Source organism: Pseudopodoces humilis, chromosome 21 (assembly GCF_049639895.1).
Source record: "Pseudopodoces humilis isolate 2021_Gansu_Grassland_sample_001 chromosome 21, ASM4963989v1, whole genome shotgun sequence".
In the NCBI taxonomy this organism is placed as follows: Eukaryota; Metazoa; Chordata; class Aves; order Passeriformes; family Paridae; genus Pseudopodoces; species Pseudopodoces humilis.
In genome coordinates, this window is record NC_142220.1 from 5,528,659 (window position 1) to 5,543,610 (window position 14,952).

Genomic DNA, 14,952 nt, shown 5'->3' on the forward strand with positions numbered 1-14,952 from the left:
AAAAGTTAGAAATTCAAGGTCACAGATCTAAGATACAAAAAAGCTGATACTGCGCATAATTAATTTTGTCCTCTTATGTACAACTTCTGAAGGTTTATAGTTTAAGAATTTTAATTTTATTTAAATTGTCTTACGAGATAATAATACATGCACATTTATCAAAGCAATCCATTCTATGCATTAATAGCATCCAGAAATGTGCCATAAAAAAAAAACCTTGCGATTAAAAATTACATTTAGAAAATCAATGTAATGTGCATGATGATTGGTCAAGAAATACTCATACATACTTTATAGTCTTGTTTCATTCTTGTTTTTTTTTTTAATGCTTTCTTTCAGGCTACAATGCTCTGCTGAGATATGAAGGCTTTGAAAATGATTCAAGTCTTGACTTCTGGTGCAACATTTGTGGGTCTGACATCCACCCAGTTGGTTGGTGTGCTACCAGTGGGAAGCCCTTAGTTCCTCCTCGAAGTATGTAAATAGTAGCCTTATTTATTGATTTCAAGGTCTCTTTATTAAACTAAATTTGCTCATGGTCCAGATATCAAAGTATTCTTTTATCCTAACAACTCTTTCAATGCTTATGTATTAATAATTTTAACTTTTGGAAAAATAAGAGCTTGGCTGATGCTCAAAGTGTTTCTTGGAGTAGCCCATCTGATGTGACTCAAAGCTTTTAAGATCAGGGTGGGAGCAGTTGGCTAATCAATGATGGGAATATGCACTGATTTTATTTATACTTGGTTATTAAATTCTTTACCCTGGCCCATAAACTTAATCTTGGGTAGCATTCATTCTCTGAAGAGGCTTTTTGTTATTATTGTCATCCAGGCCTTTTAATAGTCATCTGGGATTTCTTGTTTACACATTCCAGGGTCTAATATTGTCTCTAATGACCACAATAAAAAATCAGTGGCTTATTTTTAACCCTTCATTTGTAACAGCCATCCAACACAAATACACAAACTGGAAAGCTTTTCTAGTGAAACGACTTACTGGTGCCAAAACACTTCCTCCTGACTTTTCTCAGAAGGTAAGGCTGATACAATATCAATGATGTTCTGTAAAGAAAACTGCAGCACAGTGTGAAGAAATAAAATATTTTATAGTGGCACATTAGCTCCTCTTGCAGTGAAGGAGATAGATACAGTGGTTTCTTCCCTTAGATACAGTTTTCCTTGGAATCCCATCTCCAGTTATGGCCACACTTGGTCAGTATGTATTTGGAAAACTGTTTGCTCTAGAAAGAATAGCTTTCTATTAAAACTAGTTAGTCTATTTTAATTTTAAAATACCCCATTTAAAAAATCCACAGAAAACCCAGAAGTGCTCATGAGTTATCCTGTAATATGTAAGAAAAATGGAAACTGATTTTTCTAATTCAGGAATGATTTTTATCATGCACTAATTCAAGAAACTGAACAGAATATGTAAATATAGTATGGATGTAAAAGGAATAAAGATCATATTTTTACATCTTAGTATTTTTTCCTTCTCTGGACTGGGTTTCTTTCTGTCTTAGTCATGTGGCTTCAGGTGTGGCAGCTGCTGCATAGTGTGCTGTAAGTTTACTTACCAATATTGTGAGATGATGGTGCATATAGTTCTTAGTAGACATACGAGATTTAATTGGTTGTTTTACACTGCATATAATGTGTAAAAAACAACCAAAAGCCTTTCTGCAGTTGTTAATTTTTATTTTAAAATTGGCTCAGTTATAAGCCAAATCAAATTGGCAAGATCTCAGTCCTTTGAGGAGTTGGTAATGAAAATGGCAAGTGACAGATACTGATTTTTAAACACAGACTATTTTCACAAAGCAGATTAACATCTGTTTCCTCTCTTTTGTGTATTTTGAAGAAATACTTTTGCAAATGGCCAGCTTTAATTATGTTGAAGGTTTGTTTTCCATGCCTTAAAATTAAGTATTTTAATCCTGTTTTTAAAATGCTGTATTTTGAGTGGATGACAAAACAAGAACAAAAAATCTTGAGGTTTTTCTTGTTAAAGTTGTTTCTCAAGGGAGCTTCACCCATTGTTAACAACTGAACAAACTTTCATTATGCCAGTGGAAAATTCCCTGAACTTATGTGAGAATTGTAGCTCATCTTAAGGGATGACCTTGAAGCAATTAAAGCATTGTAAGATCTATTCTTAGTTTTCTAAAATATTTTGTTACAATGAAATAGAAGAGAAATAATTTGTGTCATTTCTCCAGGTTGATTAACAAGTACTTCAGTTAAATATGAGTGTGTCAATACTGTGCTTTAGTAGACGGGAAACATATTCCAAATCAGGAAAACAAGAGGATATTCTTACATGGTAGGAGTTTCATTAACAGGAACATTCTTACAGGAGTGTTTTGTGTTGCTTCAAGGTGTCTGAGAGTATGCAGTACCCATTCAAAACTTCCATGAGGGTAGAAGTAGTGGACAAGACGCACCTCTGCCGGACAAGGGTGGCAGTGGTGGAAAGTGTCATTGGGGGCCGCCTGAGGTTGGTGTATGAGGAGAGTGAGGACAAAACTGATGACTTCTGGTGCCATATGTACAGCCCACTCATTCATCATATTGGCTGGTCTCGAAGTATAGGACACAGATTCAAAAGATCTGGTAAGTTTCATTTGGGTTAGAGGTGTTTTGTGGGCAGTGTTGGCTGGGAGGAGTCTGGCTTTAGCAGTTCTATTGCTTGATACAATTAATCAAACTACCTTGAAAAATTATATTTTAAAATGTTATGTAATGTGGCCCAGGGGTTTTACCAATTTTATTACACTCAGGAATTTAAGTTAAAATTATAATTAACATATATAATGGTGGAAAAGCCACAATAATATTTAGATTGATTTCTAGTGTTTAGAAAATTAAATGATAAACAGAGGTCAGCAAACTGTAGGCAGAAAAACCTTTAACTGTACAATTCAAGCATGGTGAACTTCACTTTTCATGCTGATGTCTGGAATTACAGCCCTGTTCCACGGACTCCTAGTTTCTTCACATCTAACTCCTTATTTTGTACAATACAATGTGGACAAGTATCTTAGTAGATTAAGAATTTCTATTTACCTGCAAGTTTGAAGACTAATATTTTTTATTGCAGTATTTACATGATTTAGAGTGCATTAGGGAATGGGCTGGGAAAGTCAAGTGACAATCTGATAGAAGAGACACAATTAAGGCTTTTGCTACCTAAAATACAAAAACAACTGTAATTTGAAATAGTTAAGGCTTTTAAACAACAACAACAACAACAACAAGTCTGTTTTTTAAATTATTTCTGTTTCTTTGAGCTGGTATCCCTTGTTAGAGACAGAATTTCTGTGAAGCATTCCACAGGGCTTCCCTTCAGGGAATGGCCTTCAGTTTTCCTAATGCTTCAACTTCCACTGAAACAATTTATAAACAGATAGATATAGGTACATATAAATACGCATATGCATAGTATTAAAAATTATTATATGTAATTACAAAAAATAGGTATTTATAAATGTAATTTTCTGTCATGGCATAGTGCAAAATTGTTTACCTGCCAATTTTTTGCAAAAGCTTTTATGTAATATTTTTATCAATTTTGTGACATAATCAAGTGGTCCTCTAAATACTGGATATTGGGTTTTATCCATAAATGATGTTTGTGTTATAGATGCAACTCAGGTTGAAGTCAGCAAGGAAAATGGATGGATTATGTCCTCCTGATTTTTGTGGTAGTGTTGCTATAAACTGTGCATCTTCCACACCAGTGATTGTGTGGTATTGGTTAATATATTCAGAAAAATATATTTGCTCTGTGAACAAAACTTCTGAACAATATTATAGTATTATTATTATTCCTTGTAGATATTACAAAGAAACAGGATGGACATTTTGATGCACCCCCACACTTATTTATGAAGGTGAGTTCGGTAGCTAGACCACTCTTCACAGACTTGATTAAGGGCCTTTAGTTCCTGTTGTGTGTAAACCAGACCTGAAATTCTATTGACATCCTGGCCCAGCATAAGCATTTCTGCTTTTATTTCTGCTTTTATTTCTGCTTTTATTTCTGCTTTCATACCTCCTTGAATAAGCAGAGGTGATAGGACAGATATTTCAGTCTATTGCTTTGCAAGTGTGGGGTATGTTTTGTTCCAGACTCATTAAATGTCTTTGTTTCTGCTGCTGTTCTGTGATTCTTTAGGTAAAAGAGGTTGATGCAGCTGGAGAGTGGTTTAAAGAAGGAATGAAATTGGAAGCTATAGACCCCCTAAACCTTTCAGCAATATGTGTGGCAACTATCAGAAAGGTAAGAATGGGGATGTCTTTTGGGGAGGCACAGAGGAATCCTTTTTCCCTAACCTTTATTCAGTCTTGAAACAAAAGGCTCAAAACCAAAATTAGTGGAGTTCATTCACACAGTGAATGGGATATGTCTGTCAATTGTTTATATACAACTGCTATGAAAATATGCTCATATAAATTTGACTTTAGTCTCTGGAAATTCAGCCTTACCTTTAATTAGAATGTGTTTGTGAGATGAATGTGCAGGAAAATATTCTGCTAATTATACCAAGTGTTTTGCAACTGTTCAAAACCAAACTTCATCTTGCAGAAGTCTATGAAGATATTTTAAGGCTGTCCTTCTTTCTTAGCTTGATTGAAAGGGAGCCAATCCATGTGAAATCTGCTTTAAAAGAGAAAATGTAAAAAGCAGCGTATCTGAATTGTTTAACCTTTCTAGTGAGGAGGAGTATGGTTATGATTTTGAGTAATGGTGTATTGAATATCTTTGCAAGCTGAAGAATAGACTGAGTTATAAAGCTTTAGAAGTAGAACTGATGTTCACAAGAAAAATAAACTGGAGACCAGAAAAAGGAAATGTTGATCTCATGACTTGGTGGTTGTCAAAGGTACATGTACCAGTTGTCCTGGAGACAGGTGTGATTTGGAGGGTTTTTGTTATAACTTAATGTCCTTCTAAGTGTGTTTCCATTGTTATTGAGTTGCTTTCACTCTTGAAACATGGCATGCTTGCTTTCTAGCTTTCTCACCCTCAACTGAAGGTATTTAATGTGGAATTTTGTTTTTCTTTACCAAGGTGTTAGCAGATGGCTATCTTATGATTGGGATTGATGGCTCAGAAGCAGCAGATGGGTCTGATTGGTTTTGTTACCATGCCACTTCCCCTTCTATTTTCCCTGTTGGTTTCTGTGAAATTAACATGATTGAACTAACTCCACCCAGAGGTACAGGTAGCACTCTGACACCTTTTATTGTGAATATTGCTCAGTGATACTGTATGTGCCATATGCTCTATTTCTTAACTCAGCCTACAAAATTCAGGTCTCTTCTTAGGACTTTCTCAAGTCTGAAACAAATACAGCAACTTTACTTTGAAGTAGTCTAAACCAGAGGTAGCCAAGTCTTCATTTAGAAAAAGTAAGATTGATTATTGGCTGAAATAATTTGCATTTTCTGTCAGAAATCAAGGATTCCACTAAATCAATGGGAAGTATGGGAGTCACTAAAAGGGCAATTCAGAAACTGTCACTGTTTGGGAAGTCCTGGCCACCAAAACAAATCATGAACATTGTAAAGAATCTCAGGCCATTTCATGACTTTACCAATCAATTTTTGGAAAGCTATGCACAAAATTGAGCTTTAGGACCGTACACTGAATGTGTACACTGAATTTCCTCTGTGAGGAAAAGCTGTCTGTTCACAAGCACATGTACCTACAGAAGACTGCCTCCCTTTTCCCATTTTTTGCCTTGGTCTGGTATTTTTTAAGAGGATCATAGCTGTATAACAGCAGATGACAATAATTTTCTATGGCTTTTTCCCTCCATTCTAATTCTTGCAGGCTTCTACTTGTATTTAATGAATTCTCTTTCTAGGTAATAACTACAATGCAATGCAACATGAAGAAAGTAATTTCATATTATTTTTGTTGTTGTACAGTGACAACTCTGTCACCCTAGATTGTGTGGAAAGTGCAGTTATACACATTTAGTTTTATTTTTCAGTCAGCTCATTTAGTGAATTTATTGCCTAGAAATTAATGGGCACCAGCATCCTTCAAAAAACTGAGGTGCAGAGACTCTTCCAATAGAAGTTTTTATGGGAGGAAATGCTTGTATATCAATATCAATACATACCAGTCTATTTAGAAATACATATATGAAACTGATGAGACAGAATAAGAGAAAAACTTGCCTTTGGTGATGAGACTACCACTTTGCCCTTGAAACACTACTTTCAGAATGTGGATTTTGTTGTTAGCACATTTATGATACTTAGTGCTTCTTTTATCATGGCAACCTAATTCTTTACCTCCGTGTACATTTTCCCTTTTACTGCAGTTTTTCCTAAGTCCTGTGTCATCAGTGAGAGGTGATTATAAATCATACATGCAATAATCTAAAAGTCATTTGGAAGAGGAATTAGTAGCAGTAAAATACAGAGTATAATGCGCATTAGCATTTTTAATAGGATCAAAGTAATCAAAGCTCCTTAGCTCTAACGTGGAGGGTATTTTGCTTTCCAAATTATGGGCTGCAAAATGGACAGTTTCTTAATTCTGCCTGGTCTGACAGAGCGCACATGCACACTTCCTGTGTGTGATGAACTTGAGTACAAATGTATTGGTGTAGCAGAGGAATGTTACATTAACAAAAACATTAATATGCAGAACTGATACAGTATTGCCCTTATTAACACTTCAGCTGCATTTGTTCATGCAGTTATTCCATAGCCAGTGTGAGCACTTATCCAAGTTGCACTCTTATCCAAGTCCATTGTGGATAACTTCAGTTACTGTAAAATCACTGGACTTTGCAAAGCTCATTCCTCCCAAACATCTTCATCCCATGCTGAAATCAGTAGAAGATGAAGGTGCTTAGGCATTTTGAGGGATGGGATTGAATTTTGGGCTGTGGGTATTGAGCGTGGCAGCCCTCTGCCCCCACAGAGGTGAGATCCAGAGCTCTCCTGTAGCTCCCATGCCATGCCCAATGCACTGCAAATTTTCAGGATTCACTGCACACTGCTGCAGAAATATCCTTCAGGCTGTTGTTGCTCTGGCTAGAATTAGAGAATTGCTAGTTTAAGCAGTTGTTGAAGTTGCCCAAAGGAAGAGATATTCCTGTGTTTTATTATTTTATTATTCCTGATATTCAGTAGCAGCTACATATATTTTTTGAGAGATCATTTTCTTCCCTTTATAATAGCTTTTAAAAAAATCCTCTAATTTTCCATATTACATATTACTGCTATTTTTGCCCTTATTAAGCTTTTAAAATATCCATGTTTATTCTTACCATTTTGTTCCTGACAATTTAAGTGTTTCAGTAGTGGAGCTATTTCCCCACAGGGAAGAAACTGGATGTTCGTAATTGTATGATCTGTCCTGGGTCATTTGTGTAGGGCATTTGTAGAGATAAGAATCTTCATGGACAAAAAACTTCCAGTTTAAGTGATTAATCTTAACTTAAATGATACCTTTTATGTTACCTAGTACTTCATTCTTCTTGTTTGTTGCAAATGGGCAATGTCCAGGAGGCTCTTTGTCCCTTAGATCAAAGCTCAGAGAGTGGAAGTTTCTGATACTAATGTTTGACTTTTGTTGTCTTTTTAGCTGTAACACACTCCCAATATGCTAATTTTGCTATTGTCCTTACTCATGAAGTTTGCAGTTGATGTATGAAAATGTTGTTTAAAATTCACAGGTTATGCAAAACTCCCTTTTAAATGGTTTGACTACCTCAGGGAAACTGACTCAATAGCAGCACCAGTAAAGCTCTTCAATAAGGTAATAAACTTACACGTATTTTTACTAGAATTAGTATTTTCTTGACATTTTTGCATAGTGCATGGGATGGAACCATTTGTTAAATACATTTTTGAAAAACTAAAACTTTTAACGTTAAGAACCATTTGAGTAAACAAAGGTTGATACTTCTGAAATCAGAGATTTCAGATACAGAGGTACAGGAAACTTCATCAACGATACTTGTTTTTTTTCTATATTAAGTCGATTGAAATCTCCATTTCAGCATTGTGCTTAAACTATCTTAAAGAAAATGTTTTTTTACTGATCTTTGCCTTCTTTGCTTCTCCAGGAAGTTCCAAACCATGGGTTTCATGTTGGCATGAAACTGGAGGCTGTAGATCTGATGGAGCCTCGCCTGGTGTGTGTGGCCACAGTGACGCGCATTATCCACCGGCTTCTGAGGATACACTTTGATGGGTGGGAAGATGAATATGATCAGTGGGTGGATTGTGAGTCCCCAGATTTGTATCCTGTGGGATGGTGTCAGCTCACTGGATACCAGCTCCAGCCTCCAGCACCACAGTGTGAGTCCTTTGTCAATAATGGAAATTAATTTAATGGGGGCTCATTTTCCTAACCTTTTCCAGTTAGGTTCCTAGGCACGACAGAAATAGAAAAAAATCTTGCTAATGCCTGGAAGTTATAATTCACAGTTCTAATCTTTCCCACTTTGATTTCTAAAGTACTTCTGAGTGTTTTTTACTCTTTTTTCAATGCCAGAAAATGCTGATTTGATGCAGGGGAAAAAGCCCCTTGTCAGTTCTGGAGGAGCTAGCTGAGAATTTATATTGCTTTAAGACTGTCAATGTACCTGTTTCTGAATTTGATGGAACTCAGCCTGTGCAGAAGCAGTATCTAATTCATTACATCACAACTTGTCCTGTCATATCAAGTGATAATAACTGATGAAATGCATTTAAAGAACTGTTTTTTAGTGAGAGGGTAATGAGAGAGCTTATATTAAGTACTTCGATGCAAGTTGGTTTCCTATAGTAAGTTTCTTCTTTGTTCAGTCACTAAGGAAAAATGCTGTAACTCTGTAGCAGCTTTGACACATTCTAATTTTTCTTTTAATAATTACCATGAATTTTGAATTCTTCATTTTTTTTTTGCAGCATCAAGAGATAGCCAATCAAGTTCATCTAAACAGAAGAAGAAAGCTAAATCACAACAGTACAAAGGACATAAGAAAAGTGGGTGACAAAATAGTGTTTGCACTTTACCTGTTGTTTTAAAGTTTGTGGTCTCTACCTAAGTCCCTGTTCTATTTGGAAATGTTTGTGTCTAAATAGCTGTTATGCTTAAAGGTGCAGTATGCCACAAAAGGAACTTTTTCATTGAGAATAACCATTTTTTATAACTTGTGATAGGGTAGATGTTGCTGATAATAATAATATATGAATTGTAGATGGACAATGGTTAAAATATTTTTGTGTTCTGACATAATTTCAGTTAAATAATATATTGGCTGTGTACTATATTGGTAGCTGTACTGCCTTGTACAAAATACTCAGGTATCAAAACAGTTTTCCCCTGTTCTCTGTAACACAGGTGAAGGCAAAAGAAGCAAGTTGCTGGGATAAGAAAGAATGAGGTGTAGAAAATTTAAATTATCATCTAACTGGCTTCTCTTTGAAACAAAAAAGCTATTTATTTGCCAGATTTTTTGGTTTAGGCATCTATGTAAATTAAGCTTTTGTATTATTACTTTCAGAAGCAAAAAGCATTGCTGTATGTGGCTGTTCTTGTCACAGTAAAACACAGTAATGATATTTTTAAGAATCTGCAGTGTTCAGGTACTTTCCACAGTAATTGATTCCCTTGGAATCAAATTGTCAAAATATAAAATTAGCTTGCTTAATTTAGTCTTGTTTCTAGAATGTTTTGTTGTTGTATAGAACTAATGTGAGAAATTAAAACCTTGTCTTCCTGGTGAATTTGTGAATGGATCTGTGTATTCAGGCCAATTGGAACCTTCTTCCCCAGTCACTGGGAATACAACCTTTGCTGTGTTGATCTTTGGGCATGAAAAGAAGTTGGCTGGTGAGTGCCACAGATAAAACAGGTGTCTGGGAAGTTCTTAGAACCTCTTGTTAAGTGCCTCAAACATTGCACTGGTTTTCCTTTCTGCTGTTGGAGGAAATAAACAATAAAATAAACAGTAAAATCCAGATACTTTTTAGAATCTTGCCGGCAGTATTTTTTAAATAGGATTCAGGTACTGGAAAACTCCTGATTTGAGAATATCCATGGAAAGCTGTGAGTGCTGTTGCTTTAAGCTAGGGAAATATGGGTCTATGGTTAATTACCTTTGTGTAGTACCTAGTTTTGGGTAATTCTGCACTGTCTGAGCAGATTTTGTTTAGCAAACTGTTCTAGATTATCATACTCCTTAACTTTTCTCTTTCCTAATACCTCTGCTGGTTTCTTGCTACCGGTCTTACAGTAAGTGTGACCCAAACCTGGAAAATTAATTCCTCTTAGTGCCATAGGAAGCTTTAGTCTAGGGAAATTTGTTCTTCATTTCTCACTAACCTAAGTTAAATGTTGCCTGTGGAAGCAAGGAAAACTTCTGATTGTGTTCTGGACTGTTTGCTCAATACTAAGAAATCCTCTTAATTGCTAGAAGGTGAGAGAACAAGGTCATGAGCAGTTAGAGCCAGCTGCCTCCTATATGGGTTTTCTCTAAGTAGGTTATGGCAATAGAAGTGCTGAGTCACAGGAAATAATGCTAAAAATGTCTTCTGAAGCTTTTTCTTGTTCAGCACTTATAAATAAAATAGGAAGTTATTTTGTAAAGGATTTCAGTCACAAAACCATATAATGCAGCCATGTTTTTTATGTACCATGTAAAGTCACACAGATGATTAACAAGAAACTCTGTCTTAAATTAGATTCGTTCTAGCAGGACAGGGTTATTTCCACACATTTTTCTCATGTGCTCACAACACTGCCCAGGATGTCAGAGTCATTCTGCTGTGTGTAACGATGCAGATTTCTGCTGCAATGTCTCCTCCTTCCTGGGAGCACTGGGAGTACACGTGTTTGCTGGGAAGCAGAACTGATTGCATCATAAACACTTTGGGAATGCTTTTGGGGATACTTGAGAATCTCCCCCAATTCCCTTTCCAGTAGGGTTTGTTTCAGTGAGTAGGGTTTTGTGCTGTGTGCCTGCTGCTCAGAGCAGTGAGCACAGGCACCTTGTGGGCTGTGTGCTTGCTCAGAAGGCTGTGCAGGTGACTTTTTGAATGGTAACCTGCTAGCATGCCTGGACAATTAATTAATAATGAAAGGATGCAATATCTGCTGGCATTGTCTGCTTCCTCTTGGGTGTATATATCAGAATAAGGTTAGTGAAATAATAATCTGACCTCCGTATTTTCAAGGCTGGGATTCTGTAGACACCATTCTGCCTCATTAATCTCTCTAAAAGGCTCACCCTGAAGTTGTGTTATAAGAAGAATATTTAAGCAGGGTGGTATCTTTAGCATATGCATAATCAGTTACCTTCTCAGGGCTGAGCTTTTCTTTGTCTGTCTGACAGTGCTTGTAGGGCTGAAGCATCAGCAGCCATAGTTTGGATGTAGCTGAAAGCACTGATTTGTGCTACAGGTCCTGTACCCTCAATACCACAGAGAACATGCCTTGAGCACAGAATGGGAGCATCTTAGTGATAAAGGAGAAACATGGTAATTTGTATGGGAAATGTTTTAATTACATTTTTTCATTAATGCAGTCTTAAATAATTCGAGGGCATTTTAGAAGTTTTTTTCTACGCTGGAATGGTTATTTATGTTTGTAAGGCACTGTAAAAATGGGAAATACCATTCTAAGGGAATTAAGAGAGTGTATTTTTAGGGGTGATAAACATAATAATCCTGGAAAGGATTATTTCCCTGGATGCATCCTTCTGTCTCTTAGGCACACACACTGAAACAACTGCAGCCTGAAACTAAGCCAAGATATCTTGGGTGTCCAGGCAGAGGAATGTGACTGTGCAGTATAGCTGCAGCAGAAATAATTCACTGCATTTATATTTCATTGTTGGAGCATGAGATAAGTGGGTCATGGTATTAAGCAATGCCCTTGAGGTCCTACCTGTAGTCTGTAGAATTTAGGGACTACAGTGTGGTTGTTGAGAACAATATTCCCAGTCATAACTGAGTGGTGCCATTGTACAGGCCCTGGTTTTTGAGAATGGGTGAATATCAATCAGAGCCATTTCTCAGTAAACAGTCAGAGCTGCCTGATGCACTTTAACACGAGCGTTTATTTTAGTTTGACTTGATGTTTAGAGAGGAAGATACCAGTTGGGAAGAAACCTGTCAGTTTGTCCAGCCCACCCATGGCAGGTGAGGTGCGGAGGAGCTTCTCTGGGGATGACGAGTTGATTCCTCCTCCATACCGAGCCCTTCCAGCACAGACAGCCCCTGAGGCCTTCCAGCCTCCCAGGAATAGCCAGGAGTTCAGTCCCAGCCTCCAAACAGGTAACTGGTCACAGCAGTGTGTCACTGCAGAGTGGGAAGCTATGGTCCAGGGTGTTCTGCTGACTCATCCATTCTTTCTTTTTTCTGTTTTATTTTCCTTTGAATTTTAGTTGGTTTAGTTTTTCTGTTAGAGAGCTTTCCATTCTCACTGATGCACCATGTCACTGAATTAGTCATAGCAGAGGGTTGCAGCTGGTTTAGAACTGGTGAGGAGGAAGGTTGTGGTGTGGGTTACTGAGAATCCCAGGGGGGCTCTGCAGGGTGTTAAAAAAATGCACTCTGTAAAACTGAATGGTAATGTGGATCTGGGAATATTTGATGTAAATAGGTCATTATTGTGTATTATCCTTTGCAGAGAAAATAACTATGCTGTAAATAAACATTTTTGTCTTTGTATCAGAAAAAGGCAGTTATCTGGGAAAATATCTTTGAAAAGTGTTATTTGAACTTTTGTGGATTACTGAGAAAATAATTTGAAGCAGTGTAATTGTGCATCTGTATGAGTGAGCAGAGAAAACTCTTAAAATTAATCAGTAATACTGAGGTGGATTAAAATTTTGAACTTATTTAAGTATAGTTTACATAAAGTTTACACAATCTTCAATTATACAGATTCACTTTGAGGATCTGGTAGTTTTTCTTTTCCCTTTTCCTGATATCTCTGGCAACATAATGCAGCATATTATTGCTAACAAATATGTTGTGGCAGTAGGAGCTGTCAGACAGGCTGGATGATGTTCTCCCTGCAGGACAGTTGCCAGGGTTGATAGATTTAACTTCAGATTTGCTTGATTACTCCCTTAAGCTTGCCTTAGTCTGCACAGGCTGCCCTGTCAGCACTCGACTCTGGAATACATCCAGAACTCCTGTTACCCATTAACAGACTGGGATAAAAGTCAAATGCCACCTTTAGGCCCTGATGCCAAAGAGAAACCTCACTTAGGGGAGAGTGTTCTGGAGCATCTGTTTCTGCACAATTGTTCTTATGCCAAATCTACACCTGCATTGCATTTCTATAGTGTGATGATATACACAGTCAGAATTTCTGTGTCATTAGATCTTACAGTTCCTATGAAACACCTATGTTTTCCTTGGTTTCTGATACTCAATGCTTTCTATGATCAATTGAGGGGAACTTTTCAACACTGAGTTTTGGTATGGCTGGACAAAATTAATTTTCTTTGTGGTGTAGCCTTCGTTGTCCAAAGATGTTTGTGTTTATATTGAAACAAGCAAGACCATACCTTTTCAGACTCTTGGAAGGAGACATCACCTTGATACCATCTAATCAGTTTAGAACATGTTTGAGATTGGCCAGAACTCATTAATTACACACATATTCCTCAGCATCATTCATTGCCTGATACTGCAGTAGCTGTAGGACATATGCAGGCACAGTGCAGGGGATGTTTCCATGGCTTTGAATGGAGTCAGTGGGAGATTAGTAACAAAACATCAATTCTGAAACTTCTTGTCCATGGGAGAAGTCAGTAAGGTTCAAACCCAATTCTTTCCCCTTTTGTATTGTCATGAGAACAGGAGACAGGTTGAGCACTTCTTCACCTTGGTATGTATAAAGTGGTTTTGCTCTCTAGCAAATTCCTGGTGCTGCTTTAGGGTGCATGAATACTTGCATCTTTCAGTCATCTGAAATGATCTCTTAAGCACGGAAATTCACCTGTTGGACTGCTTAATTTTTTTTAAAAAAACTACAGCCAGCCTGGCAGAGGAGTCTGTTCCCAGAGATTCACCCAAGCATGTAGGTGAAGCATATTGCTCCATTTGTGTTGGTTTTGAGAGGTCATGAGGTTTGAATGTCATGGCATCAGACACAGTCTGTCACTGTGTCCTGGCAAATCACTGAGACAATGTAAAAAGGGAGTACCTGGCCCATCTGCATTCCTTTTCCTTCAGTTGGATGACTTCCATTAGTTTGCCTTTTTCTTCTTTCAAGTAATTTGGTGTGTAGCTGTAACTGAGCTTTTCTAATGAAAGATTATAGTTAAAAGCTATGTAATAAGAATAAATGAAGTAATATATAATTAAATATCTAAGTGTCAGGACTTTGGTTCAAATGAGCCAGAGACAATTCAAATGATGACAACTGCTGTTACTCCTGTACCTGCAGGAGCTTCCTGCTCGGGGGAGAGAAGGGAAACAAAGTGCATGGTGGGTTGCTGTGTATCCCCGACTTCTGTGTAGCCTTTGCTTAAGGCATTGCAGCACAGCCAGGTAGCCAGTTGTGTGTCTTATCATTTAGACAGCCCCCCAGAGATCAGGAATCTTGGTCAGAATTGAGCATGATGCAGGGAAAAGTATTTGGGAGAAAAAAATAAGGAAAGGATTGTGGGCTGTGTAGGTGGGAGGAGGAATCTATTAAAGAAAGATGAGGAGAGCTTGCACTATGCTGCAGCAACTTTTGACATCATCTGCTGTCTTAGTTTGCAAATTTTATTTAGCTCAGGAGCTTGTTTCAACTTAGAATATTTATAAAAGAATAATCAAACAGCTTGTAAATTACTGCAGGGTTATCAGTAGCAGCAGTTTCTGGGTTGGGGTATTTTCCTTTCACTGCATATTTCTGCATTTCAAAACACATTGACAATGTATATAAACTTTATATTCAATAATTATAAACTTTGATACTTTTCTCATT

General features: G+C 37.1%; 1 protein-coding gene across 9 annotated transcripts in view; it reads left to right on the top strand.

The window, feature by feature from the left end:
- MBTD1 (mbt domain containing 1) overlaps window positions 1-14,952 on the top strand; it is a 38,080-nt gene that overhangs the window by 15,936 nt on the left and 7,192 nt on the right. For all 9 annotated transcript variants that reach the window (XR_015774345.1, XM_088065521.1, XM_088065514.1 and 6 more), the window contains 9 exons: window positions 340-474; window positions 948-1,036; window positions 2,381-2,615; window positions 3,840-3,895; window positions 4,180-4,284; window positions 5,077-5,224; window positions 7,706-7,788; window positions 8,099-8,333; window positions 8,925-9,002. Coding sequence is in view for 8 of the 9 variants with exons in the window: in XM_088065521.1 (XP_087921647.1) it covers window positions 340-474; window positions 948-1,036; window positions 2,381-2,615; window positions 3,840-3,895; window positions 4,180-4,284; window positions 5,077-5,224; window positions 7,706-7,788; window positions 8,099-8,333; window positions 8,925-9,002 (1,164 nt within the window). In the remaining variant the exon portion in view is untranslated. The remainder of the gene's footprint in view (window positions 1-339; window positions 475-947; window positions 1,037-2,380; window positions 2,616-3,839; window positions 3,896-4,179; window positions 4,285-5,076; window positions 5,225-7,705; window positions 7,789-8,098; window positions 8,334-8,924; window positions 9,003-14,952) is intronic.